Raw genomic sequence first — 21,020 nt, 5'->3', positions numbered from 1 at the left:
CTCTCACAACCAGACAAGCACCAGCTACCCTCCTGCACGAGATAAACAAAGCACCCGCTCTTCTTCCAGAACACTCTCAACATGCCTGAAGCTGATAGGAAAGGAAAGTGAGAAGTTGAGATGTGAGATAATGGAACTATCCAAAGAGCTAACTTCTTCCGCTTCAATGAGCATCCATTAGTTCAAGGAACCACGCAGACTGACCTGCAGCTTTGAGGATGGATCAACGTCAGCCTGAGTGGGCACAGCTAGTGACAACCAAAGAGGACACACTGCAGTCACAAAGGCAAAATAGAGCAGCTCATTGAAGAACTCAGGCTCAGAGAATTCACCAACACAGACCAGCCATCATTATTGTCATCACCTACTCAGTTAAACCCTCTGTGTTGTGAGCCATCGCACCACCGAGACAGGTTGTCTTCTCATTGCAGGACTCGTAGCCATACAGAGCCACCTAGAGGGCCAACCTCATCTGATCACCAACGTCGGCCTTCACCTGACGCTTATCGTCAGCCTACACATAACCCGCGGTCAGTCTACACCAGATTGCCATCATCAGCCGTCACCTGACTGCCGTCAGCCCTCAACTGACCTAGACCTGACCACCGCCGTCAGCCTACACCAGCTTCAGCCCTCATCCTGCAGTCGCCGCCGTGATTACTCACCTGATCATCACCGCTGCTACTCACCTGATCGTTGTAGCCGCTACTCACCTGACCGTTGTCGGCACTCACCTCTCCGCTATCGCACACCTTCTCCACCCATCCAGGAGCACACCTACCGTGGACCAACTTCTACCATCCCCAACTTCGTCAATGAAGACCCACGGGAGTTTGCAAGGCTGAAGGTTGACCTCGACAATGTGCTTCCTGTAGATGCAACAGAGCGCTTCTAGTTTCAGATACTAGTTGGAAGAGGCTGGAAGAGGCTTTGCTAATTTCAGACTCCTACAACAACATCATGGAGTCCCTCACAGAACTGTATGGCCAGCCCCACCAGCTTGCCCTACAACGCATCGCAGGGTTATTGGACGGCCCCAACATCAACTTGGTTGACCTGTTGGATAATCTAGGGAGCAATGCACAGACGGAACTGAGGTGTGGCTCACACTCTTAGCTAAGTTGCCACACGACTTAAGAGCCAGCTTCAAGAGACATGTGGACCCCATTAAGACACCCATTCTAACCCTCCTTTACCTGACAGAGTGGCTTGAGTACGAGCTGAGAGTGCACGAAGATGGCACGCAATTCATCACACGCCAAGATCAGCGTAAAGACAAGTCCTTCCCCATCTGCCACGAAGGTGAGCAGAGAAAAGACAAAGCCAAAGCCTCTTTACAGAACCAGTCATCGGAGTAAAGGTCACGGTAGAAGCCAAAGAAGTACTGCCCGTTCTGCAACACCATACAGCACTACATGAATCAGTACACCAACTTCCAGCTCCTTTCCAAAGAACAGAAAGTACCCTGAATCAAGACAAATCAGTGATGTTGGAAGTGTGGACGCGAACACCAAGCAGCACAGTGTACTCTCAAAGCTAAGTGCAAGAAGTACAATAAGAAGCATATTGAGATTCTCCACGAGGTCAACACTAGCACAACCGCTATTAAGAATGCTACAAAGACTACGAGCACAAAGGTGCCAGCAGATAGCACTTGCCTTGTGAGTTGCTCCCCTCCTCAAGAAACCAACACTCCACTCATCTGACGTCAAAAACTATAGACCTGGGAACTTTCGGTGGTCTTTTGGCAGAGATGCACGTGTAGTTCTGAGTACCGTCTCAAAATTCCAAAAGCCGTCATAAATTCCTGACAACTGGCCTCTGAACCTTCAAAATGCTTAATAATATGGAACTACGCGACCGAGGAAACTCAACTAAGGCACACTGGCCTAAAAGGATCCCAAACAAAGAGAGGCACAGATCCAAAAGGTTTTCTTCAGGAGAATCTACCAAAATGGATACCATTGCTACAAGGGAGGAATATTGAAATTCAACGGGCACACCGGATCTACAGTGGCAATAATAACCGTGGCCATCCCCGCACCCTCATATTCTGCCTGATAAGATATGAGGACCGAGTGGATATTCTGCGGGGAACCAGAGCCCTCGAGAACCCACCGAGACACGGGAGATCTAATCTGGCATTCTACCAAGACTACAGCAACGAAACCACACTGAAGAGGAAATCCTTTGACCACGTCAAACGACAGATGACAGCAAGAGGACTGCGCCCGTTCCTGATATACCCAGCCATCCTGAAGATCAGGAAAAATTGAACACTCCAAGAATTCCATACTATGGAGGAAGCAGAGGCATGCCTTGCAGCTGAGGACAACTACAAGAGAAGGAGCCCAGTCATCACTCCCCATTCCTCCAGATTCTCCCCACTGCACACGGAAGAAACTACGGTCCCCCTCCTTCCTTGAATACCCCATCGCATGAAGGCCCACCTAACTAGTAAGATGGACAGAACTAATGCTAAGCTAACTAGCTAACGTCACCCATGTCTATTTGTTATTCAGCGACATAATGTAGTTAATTTGGTATGAGGGGCATGGTGGATTTGTTAACTTGGCAGTTAGCATTCTGGTTAAATGACTAATAGGCAGCTGGCTGGCACGTGGCTAGCTAGTTGAGTTGGCTGGCTGGTTAGGTTAGCTGGCTGGATAAGTATTTGGTTCAGGCTGAAAACAATAGCTGGCAAAAAAATTGAGCCATCAGTAAAGCAGTCCTGGGGTAGGGTAAACATGATGGGGATTAACATACAGAGCGCTCAGCTTGGTATGAACGTGTTCTGTGAAAAGTAACGTTGCCACCTATTCATGTCATGTTGGATAAAAACAAGAGGCTGACATAATGGGACTGTACTTGGGACGTGCGTCGCTGTTTGGGAGCGTTCTGATGTTAGCGAACCTGAGTTCCTACCAGCCAAAGAGAGCGGTTGAAGCTATAGACCTCCTCTTTTGCGGGTGGTTACTGTTTTTGTTTTTATTATTGTTAAAACCCAGCTGTCAGAATTGGTTCACAAATATGTATAATGGTGCACAATTTTTTTCCCCTGTTTATATTGAAGTAGGTGTTTTTAAATTTAATTTATTGTATATTTTGTCATACACTTATCCATACATTCTATATGACAAAGGTTTTAAATTAAACGTGAGCTCATCGTAATTGTCACGCCCTGACCTTAGAGAGCTTTTTATGTCTCTATTTTGGTTTGGTCAGGGTGTGATTTGGGTGGGCATTCTATGTTCTATTTTCTATGTTTTTGTATTTCTTTGTTTTGGCCGGGTATGGTTCTCAATCAGGGACAGCTGTCTATCGTTGTCTCTGATTGGGAATCATACTTAGGCAGCCTTTTTCCCTTTTGTGTTTGTGGGAAGTTGACTTGTGTTTGTGGCACTTAGCCCTCGTAAACTTCACGGTTGTTTAGTTTGTTTCTTGTTTTGTTGGCGTCATTCCAAAATAAAGGATAATGTACGCTCACCATGCTGCACTTTGGTCCACTTCTTTTGACGGCCGTGACAGAAATGTTGTTAAATTCACATGGTTTGAATTCCGCTATCAAGTATACCAAATGATTAGAATACGTAAAACGCAAAAAGGTTGATATCGCCCTAATAGAAGAAACCCACCTAAAACACAAGATGTCTATAGATTCCAAAACAGATACTATAAATGTGTTGCTCTCTCCTCAGCCACTAACAAAAGAAAGGTGTTAATACTATTTGATAGAAAACTATGTGTTCTGATAATGATGATGCAGGACGTTTTGGATTTGTAACTACGGTTATAAATCACACTAAGATGTGTTTCGCCTCAATCCACTGTCCAAACATAACTGATTCTAATTTCCTTAGTTTTATCTCGAAAAGACAATTAGATCTTTCAGAATACCAAATTGTTGTGGGAGGAGATTTTAATCAAGTATGTAATTCTCAGTTAGATAGGTCTCATGATTCATCGCACTCTCAAACTGATAATTTCTGACCATGGAGCTGTCCTGTATAGTATCTTGCTTGATAGCTCCAAACAGAATGGTGCCTGAAGATCGCGCTTTACCACAACATTGCTGCAGAATAAGGCTTTTTTGTCACAACTTTCAGCAAAGTTGAACTATTTGTTATTGTTTAATGCAGAAAAAACCACCAGCCCCCCCCCCCCCAGTCACTTTGGGAGGTGACAAAATGTTTTTTGAGGGGAAACTGTACTTTGTTTGCCTCACATCTTAATTCAACTCACAGAAAAAAAGTAGTAGACCTGGAAAAACAGATCGCTCTTGTTGAAAATGAGCAGAAACAAAAATTTACAGAGCAAAAGGGGAAGATTTTAACAGCATTAAAACACGAGTATAACACTTTACTACAAACTAAAGCAGAATTTATAATGCATTGCACAAGAGTAACACTATTCTGAAGGGGAGAAAGCTAGTAGACTTTTGGCGGCAAGGCTTAAGCAAAATGAGGCCTTTTCTTGTATCGATACAATTCAAACACCATCTGGTAAGATATCACATGACCCGACAGAAATGAATGATACGTTCAGGCAGTTTTATTCTCGATTATATACGACAGAGATGGACCCTGATCATAGTAAGATGACACACTTCTTATCATCATTGGGCCTTCCCAAACTCGACAGAGCGCAAACTGGATTCCTTAACTCCCCACTTACTCTTGAAGAACTCAGGAGTGCATTAACCTCTATGAAAAGAGGCAAATCACCAGAACTTGATGGTTTCCCTCCAGAGCTGTTTCTTGAAATATGGGATATTGTTGGGCCCTAATTCTTGGATCTATCAATCATGCATTAAAACATGGAGAATTCCATAGAGACCAAAACACCTCACTGATTATAGTTTTGTTAAAAAAGGGAAAATCTCCCCTGGACTGTAAAAGTTATAGGCCCTTAAGCCTTACTTGCAATCAGATTGGAACTGCTTGTAGGAAATCTAATCAGCGATGATCAAACTGGGTTTATAAAGGGTTGTTTAGCCTCAGACAATATTATACGTCTATTCCATATCATAAATGATTCCGAAAACGACCCAGTCCCTGCTGCACTTTTTAGTTTGGATGCAGAAAAAGCCTTTGATAGGCTAGAATGGAACTATTTATGGTGTGTTTTGGAGGCCTTTGGTTTTGGTAAAGGATTTATCTCCATGGTAAAAACATTGTATTCTGTATTCCAAGCAGTTGTGCAGACGGGAAACATTCTACCCAAGACTTTCTGTTTACAACGTTCCACAAAACAAGGATGTCCATTATCACCAATGCTCTTTGCACTGTCTTTGGAGCCCCTTGCTCAAGCGATTAGATTGGACCCACTTATTTCACTCATCAATATTAAAGGTACTCAGCATAAAGTGTCACTCTATGCCGATGACACCTTATTGTATTTCTCAGACATTTCAATTTCCCTTCCACAGATTCTGAAATTCTTTACTATTTTTGGTTAATTCTCTGGATATAAATAAACTGGGGACAATCTATACTGGTGCCCCTTAATAGCCCTGTGAAATTGCTTACTTTGCCTGCTGCATCTCCAGTGCAGTGGCATAAGGCAGACTTGATTTATTTGGGCATATGCATACCCACCAAATTTTCCCAAGTTTGCAGGAGGAACTATGTCAAACTAAAAGAGGAGATCACCCCTGATTTGCAGAGATGGTCCTCTCTTAAAATGTCATTACAAGGAAGGATTGCTATAGTAAAAATGCATGTACTCGGTCGAGTGAATTTTATTTTCTCTATGCTGCCTATACCTCCTCCGCCAAAATACTTTGAGGACATAAAGTCAATGACCTCAAAGTATATTTGGAATGATAAAAAGGCACACATTCGATATGATACTCTTACACATTTAAAGGGAACAAGAGGTCTGTCTCTTCCAGATTACAAATTATGTTACTGGTCTTTCCAAATAAAATCCTTGAGAGTATGGTCCGATGATTCTATTGCAGCTTCTTGGAGAGGAATAGAGGAAGCACTTGTTGCACCACATAGACTTAGAGATCATTTTTTTTCCCGATATCAAGATAACAACAGCATTCAAAAAATTGGGTTCAATGATTTCCAACTCACTACAAGTATGGTACTATGCTGATAGGCAACACTAAGAAGTTCTGTGAATCTTCTCCTATATGGCATAACCATAACTTGCTGACAAACAATAAGCCTTTTGTGTACCCATTGTAGGCAGATAAGGGTGTGCATACCTTACGAGACATGTATAATGATAAGGGGCTAATACCTTTCCAGGACCTCAAACAAATGTATTCACTTCCAGGCTTTTCATGGTTCCTTTACCTACAGTTAAGATCTTTGTTGAAAGCCTATGGTGTACCATGGGATGACGCGTTAACATCCCACGCAATGCTTACATGGATAGACCCTTCATTAACATCTAAAATAGTCTCTGCCACTTATGATTGCCTGCTGTCTGTTAAATGCACTACATTGGATGTCACTCTAGTATGAAACCACGAAATTCAGGGACTGGGGCACAACCTGAACTGGGATACCTTTCGGGAAAAATGTATTTGTTACCTCTAAAAACCCAGCACACCAGCTTAAACATCATAAGCTTATACATAGAAGTTATGCAATCCCATTTACACTTTTTGAGATGAAGCTGATTCCTACTTCAATATGTGATAGATGCTGTACGAATGCTGTTGGAACACTAATGCACATGCTTTGGGAATGTCCTGTGGTGTCCCAGTTCTGGTCACATCACAAATAATTGACTCCTGACAGTATGTAAATAGTTATATTGTATGTTAGTGTCGTCAGGTTGGCTAGTATTTGTAACGTGATCCTGCCTTGTGCGTTGTATATTGTGAAATAATGAAAAATGTTGACCACAAAAAAAATACAAAAATAACTATAGACCTGTATCCCTTCTTTCTTTCCAAAACACGTGCTGTCTCTGATCAACTTTCTCGTTATCTCTCTCAGAACGATCTTCTTGACCCTAACCAGTCAGGCTTCAAGACGGGTCACTCAAGAGAGACTGCTCTTCTCTGTTTCACGGAGGCTCTCCGCACTGCCAAACCTGACTCTCTCTCCTCTGTTCTCATCCTCCTAGATCTATCCGCTGCCTTTGACAGAGTCAACTATCAGATCCTCCTCTCCACCCTCTCAGGGCAAGGCGTCTCAGGCTATACACACTCTTAGATTGCATGCTACCTGGCAGGCCGCTCCTACCAAGTGACGTAGAGAGGATCTTTGTCTGCACCACGTACTCTCACAACTGGTGTCCCCCAAGGCTCGGTTCTAGGCCCTCTCCTCTTATCTCTATACACCAAGTCACTCGGCTCTGTCGTATCCTAACATGGTCTCTCCTATCATTGTTTGCGGATAACACTCAACTACCTTTCTCCTCCCCCCCCCTTCTGACACCCAGGTGGCGACACTCATCTCTGCGTGCCTGGCTGATATCTTAACTTGGATGTTGGCCCACCACCTCAAGCTCAACCTCGACAAGACAAAACTGCTCTTCCACCCGGGGAAGGCCGGCCCACTGAAAAACCTCTCCATCATGGTTGACAACTCCACAGTGTCGCCCTCCCAGAGTGCAAAGAACCTTGGCGTGACCCTGGACAACACCCTGTCATTCTCTGCAAACATCAAAGGAGTGACCCGCCCCTGCAGGTTCATTCTCTACAACATCCGTAGAGTAAGACCCTACCTCACACAGGAAGCAGCTCAGGTCCTAATCCTGCCCAGTCTGAGAGCTTCCCAGAAGACCTCTCCCTACTAGAGGCAGGTAATCCAGTCCCTCCAAGCAACCGTCTGGTGACACTGCCACTGAGTATGACAATGACACTGGACTGATCAGTGATGGAAGTCGCCTTCGGATGTCTGGTTCCTGACATCCTTCAACCAGTGGTCCTGGACCCAGCTCATCCAGTCATAAGGCTATCAAGAAATATGACTAGCAGCTGCGGCACCCGGGCCTAGAGAGGGTGTTAGGCGAGTTCTGGATTCTGATGGGGAGGACAGCTATCCGCCTCTTCCTGCTTGGTTGCACCGAATGCAGGAAGTGGTGACTCCAGCCAGATGTGCCTAAGATGGCTGACTTACCTCCAGCCCGACTGTGGTTCCATCAGCCCTCATTCTATTTTACAGGTGTGGACCTTTTAGGGCCGTATCTTATCAAGATATGCCAAATAAATGAAAAGAGATGGGGAATCCCCTTTAAGTGCATGACCACCCGGGCTGTACACATGGATCTGCTGACAAACATGGATATGATTTGTTCCTGATGAGGTTGAGATGCTTCATCGCTCACAGGCGAAAGTCCTTTCTGATCTTGTCTGACTGAGGAACGAATTTCAAGGTATGAGAGTGAGAACTACAGGAGGCCTTCATGGCTCTCCACCTACAGCTCTAGGAACAGTTGGCCAGTCAAAATATTTGCTTTGCTGTCAACCCGCCTAGTGCGACGCACTTTGGAGGATGCTTGGAAAGGGAGATCAGATCCATCAAGACTGTTCAACAATCCACTCTTGGCACACAGACCGTCTCCAAAGAGGTGCTGAGGGCTATCCTAATTGATATAGAAGGGATCTTGAACTGCAAGCCCTTGGGGTATGTGTCCTCGGACATCGCAGATCTGTATCCAATCACTCCTAACTCTGTTCTCATGGTGGCGGCCAGACTCATCACTACCACAGGTGGTCTACCGAGAGTCTGAACTGCTCAGTCACAAAAGGCAGAGACTCAGCCAGGTTCTAGATGACCATTTCTGGCATTGATTCACAAGCCCGCCAAAAGTGGCACAAGGATAAGGAGGACCTTGCAGTTGGGACCGTTGTGATGATCGTGAAAGATCAGTCTCCAAGAGCACTCTGGCAAGTTGTAACTGTTAAGTCAGTTATCCTTGGAGCAGACAGGAAAGTGAGGATAGCAGAGATCCAAGTCAAGGATAGAACTTACGTCATGCCTGTTGCTCGGCTCAATAAGCTGCCCTTCCTCAAGAATCTACCGACCCTTAGCTGGCCTGTCAGCTGAAGCAAATTTGGGGGCGGCTGTAAAAATTGCCATCTTCTCTCCTATTCAAGACCCCAACTTTCTTTTAGTTTTCTTATTGGAATAAGGTCACACCAATCATACTTATTTACTAGCCATTCAGCAGCCTTTATTCCCAGGATTTAGCGTAGGACCCCACCAGGCAGGGCAGTCAGTCAGTAATTTTCTGTCCTGACGACCAATCGTTTGTCCCTCCAGCTCATTCTATCTCCTGAGGAAAAACACGTTTGAGTTTCTGATGTTGATTGTGCGTGCAGCTAAATAACCAAGCCATATTTTTCACTGGGGAATCTGAAGGGGAGATGAAAGTGTGTGTGGGGGTGAGGTGAGTTTGTGGGTGTGTATTGAATAGTTTGATGGCTTTGATAACACTTTGAAGATGCTGCTACTAAATGTATTTTCTTTTGTACCCCATAGTTAGATTTTCAGGAAAAAAGTCATGCAAGGGAAACAATGGTGTGGAGATAAAGAGCGCTGAAAAGCTTCATCAGAAAGTTTACCCATGAGTAAGGGCATTACCCAAATGTTAACAACATTAAATGAGAGAGAGAAAGCCAGCGTTTGGGGTCATTGAGTGCATTCTTTAACCCCCCACAGAACAGGATGTTAACCAAATACACACACACACACACACACACACACACACACACACACACACACACAGCACACACACACACACACACACACACACAACAGATAGACCAAGGCAACTCTGTTAAAATACACAATTCAGAGACCGTGAATGTGTGCCTCCTGGCAGCCTCCTTCGCGGCACATAATTATAAGGATGCTGAAAAGTGCCTCAATATGTGTTAGAATAATAACATGTGTTATTGCCATATGGGGGCAGGGTTCCACAAGTAATTCATTAATCTGATGTTTATACCATATAAGGCATACAACTAACTAGGATGATCATTTCTCAGAGTGAGCAATAAAAAAATAAAACATGGTTTTAAATGTTGTCAGGCAGGGAGACATGTACTTGTGTACATCTACATGAACCATTGACATGGATGTCAACACAAACACCGACACACACACATAAAGCGATCATGTTTTGACACTTGGTCTAACTCAAATAAAGTACTGTATGTTTCACAAAATAAACAATCCATCACAAACATTCTCTGCTCCAGGTATCAGAACCCAGTCTAGACTGATATGCAAGTTTGAGGCTTTGTTCCCTCAGACAAATTGAACCATCCTATTCTACCCAGCCATACTCAACAACACTAGATATTGCCAAAGTTTAACATCGCAAACATCCTTTGTGTCAGGTAGTTTCAGGGCAGTATTCCATATAGGCCTACTGTGCGAAAAAGTTGCTACAAAGCATCTGATATTGCATGACCCATTATTAATATGAAAATGGCCATTTAATCCCAGCTGGACTGTCGAACTCATGTAGACAAAACCAACAGCACAGGTTACCAAGACTATCCGTTGGCCATCAGCATACCTTGGCTAATAGCATACCTTGGCTAATTGAACTAGTTTTTAGATCTAACTTTCTCATTACCTTGCCTCCACCTTCCATATTTGATCAGTGAAGTAGATCGATGGTTGATAGCAGGTCTGTCGGGACAACTCGCAGCTTCTGCTTGTGGGAGCCTATTGGACAGGACACAATTATGGAGAAGAGTCTTCTATCTTCCTTGTATCTTCATAGGCAACTAAAATCCACAGGGCTTACTACACCGTCGTAAGCCTTTTTCAATATTGATATCAAAGTTTTAAAAAAATAATTAAAATACACAATTCCTTAACAGAGTTTCATTATGCCGTCTTTCCTTATCTCTTGTATGTTGCGTTTGTAGACCGTTATAGGCTCCCATTGACTTGCTGCTAGTGGACATAAACCGGTTAATATAATTCAAGCAGCTTGCATTGTGATTGGCTGCCGCCAGCTTCCAAACGAGCGCTTCGGACGTGAGGGATCAATGTCTGTTTATGAAGTGTGGGATAGCCTGTTTGTAACATATGGCTCTGATTGGCTGTGGATAGCTCGGCAGATGACGTAGCCCATAACAAACTACAGTACTACAAGAAAGTTGTATGTGATGGAGAGAGACATTTTTACACTTCAGTCCATATTTATCTTGCATGTGTTACTTTGAAAAAGTAATCAGAGTATCTAAGGCAAGATAACTTGTTAATAGATTAGCATTTCAAGAATCAATTAAAGACTTAAGCTTATCACTGATTTTTTTTTTATTGTTAGGCTATTTTAAAGGTATAGCATTCACTATGTGCAGACACGCTATTAAATGATAACAAACACAAAGACAAGATGATAAAATGTAGGCTCTCTCTGAAAGGGACAGAGTGGCATGTGCTCAGGTGGAAGTGCATAGTAGTGTTGATGTAGGAAGATGGCCAAGGTTGAGTTCCTTGTGGATTAGATTAATTAAAAGTTCAAGCACTAAGGTTATTTAAAAATGAGGCCATATTGTGGAGTGAGTAATCTTCATTGTAATCCTTCATTTTGTGATAAAAGCACCAAATTTGGTACAGATTATATCAAAACTCAAAAGATGTAGATAACGGTCCAACGCAGGTATGGCCCTGTGGCAGACATCTTCCAAAATGGCCACTGGCGCTCTTATTTGTATTAATAATATTAATTCAATACTCTACATACTCCTACAGTAATTGTTTAGGTATTTTCTAAATGTCAGATTGCTTTGATAAGATGTCACTACAGTCAGACTGGGACCCTGGAGAACCATGTTTACATGGGAAAGCAGTAGGGGTGGCACAGATTTTTGCAGCATGTGTTAGGTGAAGTGCATCTATGTTTAAACAACTATGTTTAAGCAACAGGTTCAATGTCTTCATCAAATACCATCAGAACCAGTGATGTAGCTGTAAAAAAAAAAAAAAAAAAAGTGGGTAAATGGTGGTTGCTTTCCTTGTGAATAAAGTAATGCTCCCTAAATTCTCAATGCATTTTTACACAATAGGCGGATAAACACTCGTACAAAATAAAAAAAGATGTGTAAACAGTGTTTATGTGCATTTACCCTCCCATATACCACTAGAATGGCGCTGCATTGGAAAGCAGCCGTTTTACAGGCTCCAGATCTGAATAATTTTTTTACATTATGTTTCCGCCATCATTTTCTTTGACTGAAAAGAGCCTCTGGACATCAGAACAGCGATAACTAACCTCGATTTGGATGAATATTTCTATTTCAACAAGTCAGAGGTGCAGGACATACTGCTCACCCCGGACCAGGCCCTAATCCCTGAATTACTGAAAATAAAAAGGTGGCGTAAGAGAGGCCAAGGTGCGGGCAACCTGACGAGTACATAAACCACCTCAACCCTCAAGTTCTACTGGCGTACGTACAATCGCAGGAGAACAAACTGAATGAGCTCTGTTCGAGACTATCCTATCAACGGGACTTGAAGAACTGTAATATCCTATGTTTCAGGGAGTCGTGGCTGAACAAGGACATTGATAATATACATCTAGCTGTTTTTTCTATGCATCGGCAGGACAGAATGGCAGCGTTGGGTAAGCTCAAGGAAGGAGGGGTGTGTTTTTTGTTAACAACAGCTGGTGCCCAATCTCTAATTGTCACGATCGTCGTAAAGATGAGACCAAGGCGCAGCGTGAGTAGAGTTCCACATCATTTTAATCAACTGAAACTCACCTAACAAAACAACAAACAACCAAACGAAACGTGAAGCCACATGTGTGCACTCAGGCAACTCAATGTAGACAAGATCCCACAACACAAACGAGGAAAATGCCTACCTAAATATGATCCCCAATCAGAGACAATATATAAACAGCTGTCTCTGATTGGGAACCATATCAGGCCAACATAGACATACAAAAAAACCCTAGACATACAAAAAACCCTAGACATACAAAAACCCTAGACATACAAAAAACTAGCGTACCCACCCCAGTCACACCCTGACCCAACCAAAATATATATAAAAACAGAGATATCTAAGGTCAGGGCGTGACACTAATATTAAGGAACTCTCAAAGTTCTGGGTATGCGCAATGCCGTCAGGGGTACGCCAAATAAAAATGTGATTCACATTTTCTTCACATTTTCAAACAGCAAATTTAGATTTTCCAACATTTGGGTGAGGTTATTTTCTCGCCTGAGTAGCCTCGTTTCACTGCCAAAAATAAAATGAAACCATCTGGTGTTCAGCGAAATAACACCACAATGTCAAATACAGGTAGCCTAGTCAAATAATTAACGTTTTGGACACTACAGTGAAAATGGTTAACTTTGTTAAAGCAAGGCCCCTGAACTCTGGTGTATTTTCTACATTATGCAATGATATGGGCAGCGACCATGTAACGCTTTTACAACATACAGAAGGGCGCTGGTTATCAAGGGGCAAAGTATTGACACGTTTTTTTTTAAATTGAGAGACGAGCTTAAAGTTTTCTTCACTGACCATCATTTTCACTTGTCTGACCGCTTGCATGATGACGAGTTTCTCACAGGACTGGCCTATCTGGGTGATGTTTTGTCTTGCCTGAGTGATCTGAATCAAGGATTATAGGGAATCTCCGCAACTATATACAATGTGCAGGACAAAATTACGGCTATGATAAAGAATTTGGAGCTCTTTTCTGTCTGTGTTAACAAGGACAACACACAGGTTTTTCCATCATTGAATTATTTTTTGTGTGCAAATGAACTCAAGCTTACAGACAATGTAAAAATGTAATATAGCGAAGCACTTGAGTGAGCTGGGTGTGCAATTACGCACGTACTTTCCTGAAACGGATGACACAAACAACTGGATTCGTTATTGTCACGTTCTGACCTTAGTTCCTTTTTTATGTCTTTATTTTAGTTTGGTCAGGGCGTGAGTTGGGGTGGGCCTTCTATGTTGTTTTTCTATGTTTTGTTCTGTTGTTAGATTTCTATGTGTTGGGCCTAGTATGGTTCTCAATCAGAGGCAGGTGTCAGTCGTTGTCTCTGATTGGGAGCCATATTTAGGTAGCCTGTTTGTCATTGTGTGTTGTGGGTGATTGTTTCCTGTTGTAGTGTTTGTGTCACATTTCAGGACTGTTTTGGTTTTCGGTATTATTCACATTGTTATTTTGTATTTTTCAGTGTTCAGTTTTAATAAATTAAAATGGACACTTACCACGCTGCGTATTGGTCCGATCCTTGCTACTCCTCAGACGAAGAGGACGAGAACCGTTACAGTTATCCCTTTCATGCCCTGCCTCCAGTCATGATAATAGGCCTAAGGGATTTCCAAGGGTCCCCTTAGTTAGTTAGCCAACTATTGACTGTTTACGTGTTAGTTGGTGAACTACTACTGCACCTTGGGCAGAACAATCCTGCATAGAGGATAAGCTAAGCAATGTCTAGATGAGTCCTTTTGTCCTGTAAACAAATTCACCCAAAGAACGTTTGATTATTTTATGACAAGTATTGAGTCATTTAATTTCAGGTCATGTCAGTCACTACAGGCCCGAAAGGCTAGAACGGAAACAGGATAGTGGAAAGCACATTGGGTATTTGCAATCTAATACTTGCATGGTGTCATCTACCACTGAAAGGACTTCCACCACACAGAGGCTTCAATTATTTGGTGAGTCCATATGTTTTTACTAAGTTGTGTGCTAGCCAAACAACCTGCAAACAGCACAATAAGACAGGCCGGCCAACTGACGTTTATAAGGTCTGCACCGTCACAGCAATGACATTATTTATTTGTTACAGGATTATTCGATCATTTGTTCTGTCTCTCTGTACGTCTGTCCCTCTCACCTGTCATGGAAGTGTTGCATTGTTTCTCTCGTGCGAGTACAGGTGAGAGAGTGCTTATCTGGACAGTTCCTAGCACTTACTGTAATCCCCCTGAGTACAGTTTCTATTTTAAGGAAGCGCTTCTCTATGGTTTGATACCAGCACTTCTGACACCTGGATGATGCTGTGGCTGAACGTAACATTCAGGTCTTAGGACCAGATTTACTAAGCGTTTGCACACCAAGTTACAAACCTTAATTTTCAGAACGGAATCATTTCTAAAGCTAAACATACTATTGGTTTCATTTCAACTCAATCCTAACCTAAAATAACCTTTGTTTCCTTTTATTCCCTCTGAAATACAACAACTGCAAACTTTTCACCATGCAAATATTTAGAACATCTTGCATGTGAGACCAAATGAGATGCACACCTTTGTCTTGCAGATGTATTGGTGATGAGGGCTGAGGGCTGTGGCCCATGGCCACCTTGACTTCCCTTGAGAGAGGATGAGCTCAGGTAAAAACATGACACCTAATCCAGGTGGTCATGTGACCTCCCCCAGTGCTGCTGTCTCATGGGAATACTCCTTGTCTCCAGGGTGACTCACCCTCACATGACTGGAACCTGATCCCCTCCCCACCTGCTTGCTCTGACTGAGGCCCACCTGTTCTTGCTGCCTAATCCAGAATCCTGCCTCCATCCTGCCTCCAACCTCCAATCCCAGCCAAACCCAGGAGACGGACATCCAAACTGGCCAATCCAGAGAACAGAGGAAAGACACAAGGTATAAGTGCTTTGAGAGACACTTTTCACAATGAATAAATCATGAAAGTAGGCAAATACATGCAAGGCCATCGGTAGAACAGCCAGGAATGTGGTATAAGTGCATGGCAGAGAACAAATATTGAGGTAGACTGGTGCAAGGATATTTCTCCTCAAAACAACTAGTTCACTCTGTTAAGCCAGTGCCAAGCAAACGTGTTGTAGTAGAAATGTCGATGTTTTACTGTGTAGCCTAGCATGCCGTCATTCCCCCCCAACCTCCTCTCTCTGTCATGTACCTGCTGTACTGTATAGTTGAATGGGTCTGCCAGTTTACTGAGTTCCAACAGAAGGATCAAGGCCTGATCCGGTGGTGGACGGGGACAAAAGAGTATGACCAGTGTACCCAAAGCAAGTACGCCCACATTCACTTCCTCACCGCTCTTGTCCCAGTCATCAAGGGCCATTTTGCAATTGAGGTTGACACTGTCCAAAGGCTCATGGCACAGCATGAAAGCGGAGTGTCAAATTGAAACCATCACCCCAACAAAGATGGTGATATCACATCAGCGCACAGCGCATGCAGTTTCATGCCACTGTTCTGTTTCAAAATATTTATTCCCTTTTCCCAATTAGGGAAATTTTGCCTCTCTTTTTTCTGTGACTGGAGGAAATAGGAGAACAAAATTTGACCAGTCATTCAGTTCAATGATGAGTCATAGCCAGGGGTGAAAGTAAGGCGGTACGGACCGGTATGGCATCCAGGCAAATAAATAGTGGGTGTATGCCATTCTGGTAAAATGTGAGCCTCTCACAATAATTAAAACAAAATGCCAAGAAAACTATAGGCAATTACACCATTATTTAACAGTACTGCATGTCAGCTGTATGGAAATGAGCGATCTGACTTGAAAATGGGCATATAGGCCTACTCTCCAAATTGTGTTGTGGCCAACAGGAGTGCTTTTTGAAGTGATTGTTTGACAATCAGATGAAAACATGACTGGTTGTGTTTATGCCACATTAAAATGTAGTAGATGATAAAAGTTATACGACAAACCTTTATTAGGCCTACTATGCCCACGGAGATCACTAAATTAATAGGGATTCTATATGCAATTCAATGATTAGAACCATAACATTTTTAGTAGTAGGTCTCGTACCAGTAAGAAATGTAATCTACTTTCACCCCTTGTCATAGCTAGAGTCCCTGGGTCAAGCTGGTAAATGTGCTGACTAATCTAATGAATGGGTGAATTAACTTAATGAGCATGGGAATTTAAATGAAGGACACCAGTAACTGGAATTTCAAATGTGACAGAGACAGTAAAATAACTTGTTCTAGCTTTGAGGTATCTCTCGACAGTTGTTGACCATTTTCTGGGAACTAAAATCCCATCCAGGAGAGTTAAAGTTCTGAACAAGGCTTATAAATGTTCTTCAAAGGATTCCTACAGTAGATGAAAAGATCCAAAAAGTTAGTCCAAGCTCCTAAAAAACTACAACAGGAAGTTGCTCAAAGGAGGATGTGAAAAGAAAGGTGGAGAGTTTACCATATCAGCCATTGCTTTCAGATAGCCACTCTCACTTTTGGCCATGGGAAGATGTTTCCATATCTCTTAGAAGTCAGTGTGTTTGAGGAATGTAGATGAAAATAAATGTTTAAAAAAGCATTGTTATACTTTCTTCTAATGTGAGAAAACCTGCTCTGTAGCCTACACCGTTTGGCCTGTATGTGTTTGAACACATGCCATTCGGTTTATGCAATGCTCCAGCAACCTTCCATAGATTTACGGAGCTGTTTGGACAACCTGGTAGCAGTAACCTCTTGGCAGTACTGTATGCTGCTGCCATCTTGTGGAGAATAACACCCATAACTTTGAGCACAGAAAAGCAGGACCTAATACTGACCCAACACAACACCATAGAATAAAACATAAACTTAATTGCCCTTGTAGGGAATTTGTCTTGCACATACATAAAAGAGCACTGTCAATTTAATACACAAAATATAAATATGTAAACAATAAGCTGTTCATACACTGTTGGAAAATGACAGCAACCCACTATAGTGAAATCACAGCAATTAAATGTGGCTGTATGTCAGTGATGTACCTAAATAATTGAACATTTACTTTCCTTATATATTCTGTTCAGTATAATTTCAGATGATCAGAAACTCCAAAACATGTTGTGCTTAAATAAGCGTCATACAGAGAAAGTAGTAAATTATTTTATACAACAATAATTAGGTTTGGCTGTATCAGGTTAGGATAAGGGCCTTAATGTATTTAGAGCAACATCAAGAGCAACATGGCCAGTGAGTGGTACACAGCATGTAGTGGTGTATAATTCCAGAGTTGACTGTAGGTCACTGTTCACACAGAGACTCTCCCTTCTTCTTCTTCTGTTGTTTTTTCTAGATTATCGAGCAAAAAAGCCTCCAACCAGTCAATCAGCATCTCCCCATTACTGTGACGCCACGTCACATATTTCCATCTGCTGCTCCAAGCTTTATCACATGATGTGATATCAACACAAGGCTATAGATAACACACCATTTGTTCAATGTTCCTAAATATTAAGAGTTGGTGAAATGGAATTGCAGAAAAAAATGTCTAAATGGTAGAATAAACATGGGAGAAGCTTGCAAAGTAAATAGTCAAATACAAATGGATTTATCTCACTCAAAACACTGTAATGACATTGACTTCAAAACATCAGAGGCTACACAAACATGGACGATTTTCTATGTTTAGCAGATTCGGTTAAGGACAATATAACCCCCAGTCAAGTACATCTCAGTGGTACTGATGGACTCTACTTGCGATTAGATTACATATCGCTCAGCATTGTCCCAGGCTATCAGCCATGTCTTTTATGCAGTAGTAGGATATAAAGTTTGTGTAGAGATGGAGAATATAATCCTCTGTACAGCTAGGTCACAGCCAGGTCATAACTAGCCTGCTATAACTGGACCACGCAGTATGCACAGTACGCTTAATTTCTGTCATCAACTCCATGTACGTGCAGTACCATGCTGTAATCAGATTACACCACAATCACGCCATCTACCGCACTATGGCGTATGATATCAACCGAGACAGCTGTGTCTATGTAGCTATGGATATTTTGCCCCGTTTTCTTCGTATTGCTACAAAACCTCAAAATGACATACACATAGTAAACACTTTTACACAATACAATATCACTCCTCCAAGATATGTCTGAACAATGTAGAACTACCCCATCAATCAAAGTCTAGCTCATCAACATGATGTAATATCATTCCCTTTAAGAATGCTTACAAATAAAAACACTTTCTACCAGAAAACTATGATATGAAAAAGCTGTAAGAGGTTAAATGAAGCCCCGGGCCTGGCCCTTACCTGTTCTTGGCTTGGACCCCTTACCAGACTGGTGGCCTCTGTGGGGCCAGGGATAGGGGTCTTGACCCCCTCGGTGGTGGACATGGTCTTCTGGTGCTATGGTCCTGGTTGTGGAGGGAAGCTGAGGGCAGAAGCTGAGGAGCTGTGGTGGTGGTACAGCAGCAGGGAGAAATAGAGTCAGAGGCTGCTGTCTAATCCTGGCTGGATCCCACAGTGTGTGTGTGTGTGTGTGTGTGTGTGTGTGTGTGTGTGTGTGTGTGTGTGTGTGTGTGTGTGTGTGTGTGTGTGTGTGNGTGTGTGTGTGTGTGTGTGTGTGTGTGTGTGTGTGTGTGTGTGTGTGTGTGTGTGTGTGTGTGTGTGTCAGAGCTCCCATTCATCCCGATCGGCCTCTGTCGTCACCTACAAAACAGCCCATTGGACATTAATGTTTGAACCAAACATACACTAAACAAATGACATGGAATGTACCAGCTTTTTTAGAAGCATAATAAACAGTTAAATGCCATTTGTTAATAGCCATCTCACTTCTCTTTAAAGTGTGCTGTTGTTTTGTTATTAATGATTAAATATTGATTCCACAAAATATTTCCGTGTGAAAAGTCAGGCAGCTAGTATCATTGTGCACAACTGCTTCAATCTGATCATAGTAATTATTCACTTTACGGTTCCTTTTTCCTTCCACATGTGATGAGCTGATAAAAAACTATCCTGCCATCAAATAAAAGCATGACAAACTTATTAGCTTCTTAACCCCCCCCCAGGTAGAATACAGCAGCCTCACTTCCCTCAGTCCCCCAGCCGTTTCCTGCCCCAGCCGTTTCCTGACCTGCCTAATTACCCCATTGCTGTCTGCACCTGTGTGTCTAACACAATTACGCATACAGTCACTTAGCCTTCGATGTCCTCCGATTGAATTACATTTCGGAACCTTTTATTACCAAAGACCGAGAACAAATCATTCATATTTTAGTTGTTTCAAAATGAGCACTCGAGTGATTAGCACTCTGTTTTCAATCATAGATTACTTTCCATTGCACCATAAATGGACCATAAACGCAAGGCCGTCAAGCTTCAGAAGTTCTATATAGTCCCCTGTAATGACTCTCTCTCTCTCTCTCTCTCTCTCTCTCTCTCTCTCTCTCTCTCTCTCTCACACACGTGCACAAGACACACACACACACACATTGTAATGCACTTGCATGTTACTCTATGAATGCACAGCATGGCAGACCCACTCACACACACCCTGACCAAACTCCAATTTTGTGGGAGATGCAGTAACATCACAAGTAAGGGTTAAATCTCTCTGTGCTACCATGGAGACAATGACAGGCATTCTGTACTACAGCCGTGTCATCGCCATTCTACAAGACAACAAGGGAGGAGGGCCAGGGGGAAGGGGGAAGGCCACAGGCTGATAGATGCTAACCATTGGCTCATTTGAATCACATGACTGCTTTTGGAATTCTAATTCATACAGGATTTTTTCCCACCTCCAGCTCCTCCTCTACCCTTGGTCTATTCTGAGGCTGGCAGAGCAAGACCCAGATATGGTGTAGTATAACAGGAAAGAAACAGGAAACCTATACAGCATGGAGGGAGGCCTGTGTTGAAGGTATGGAAGCGTGGCTTTGTGTCTTTTTGAAAGTCATTTTTCATGCCTTGCTGCTGCTGTAACTATAACTCTGGCTCTGTTGTGTGCTTGTTGTTGGGGTATGTGTGCATGATTTACTGTTTGAACATGTGTGTGTGTGCATGCGTGTGAATTGGTACATGTGGATTCTCTGCAAGTGTTGTTGGTGTAAGTGTGCGTGCTTGTGTGTGTGTGTGTGTGTGTGTGTGTGTGTGTGTGGTGTGTGTGTGTGTGTGTGTGTGTGTGTGTGTGTGTGGTTGTGCATCCACGTGTTTGTGTGCCTCTCAACTAACATGCCGTCTGCAGTCTCTTCAGCACACTATTCAGACACTTAAGTCTGACCTGGACAGTATTGGAACAGTTCTGTAAAGATTTTAGCATTTTTATTTACATTTGTCAAGTGTATCAGGGACTGACTTGATTCAAATCATGGCATTCTTGTCAAATGGGC

General features: G+C 42.8%; 2 protein-coding genes across 5 annotated transcripts in view; one reads left to right on the top strand and one right to left on the bottom strand.

Moving 5' to 3' along the window:
* The window catches only part of LOC111966319 (solute carrier family 2, facilitated glucose transporter member 1), a 31,246-nt gene extending 20,339 nt beyond the window's left edge, over nt 1–10,907 (bottom strand). The window contains exon 1 of the mRNA XM_023990848.2: nt 10,558–10,907. Coding sequence (XP_023846616.1) covers nt 10,558–10,575 — 18 coding nt within the window. The 5' untranslated portion in view covers nt 10,576–10,907. The remainder of the gene's footprint in view (nt 1–10,557) is intronic.
* Nucleotides 10,908–20,465: 9,558 nt separating this feature from the next.
* The window catches only part of LOC111966317 (polyhomeotic-like protein 2), a 48,716-nt gene continuing 48,161 nt past the window's right edge, over nt 20,466–21,020 (top strand). For all 4 annotated transcript variants that reach the window (XM_070444405.1, XM_023990841.2, XM_023990840.2 and 1 more), the window contains exon 1: nt 20,466–20,551. The gene's annotated coding sequence lies outside the window, so the exon portion shown is untranslated. The remainder of the gene's footprint in view (nt 20,552–21,020) is intronic.

The sequence above is a fragment of the Salvelinus sp. IW2-2015 genome, linkage group LG7 (genome assembly GCF_002910315.2).
Source record: "Salvelinus sp. IW2-2015 linkage group LG7, ASM291031v2, whole genome shotgun sequence".
NCBI lineage: Eukaryota > Metazoa > Chordata > Actinopteri > Salmoniformes > Salmonidae > Salvelinus > Salvelinus sp. IW2-2015.
The sequence above is the reverse complement of the archived record's forward strand: the minus strand, read 5'-3'. Positions and strand labels throughout refer to the sequence as shown.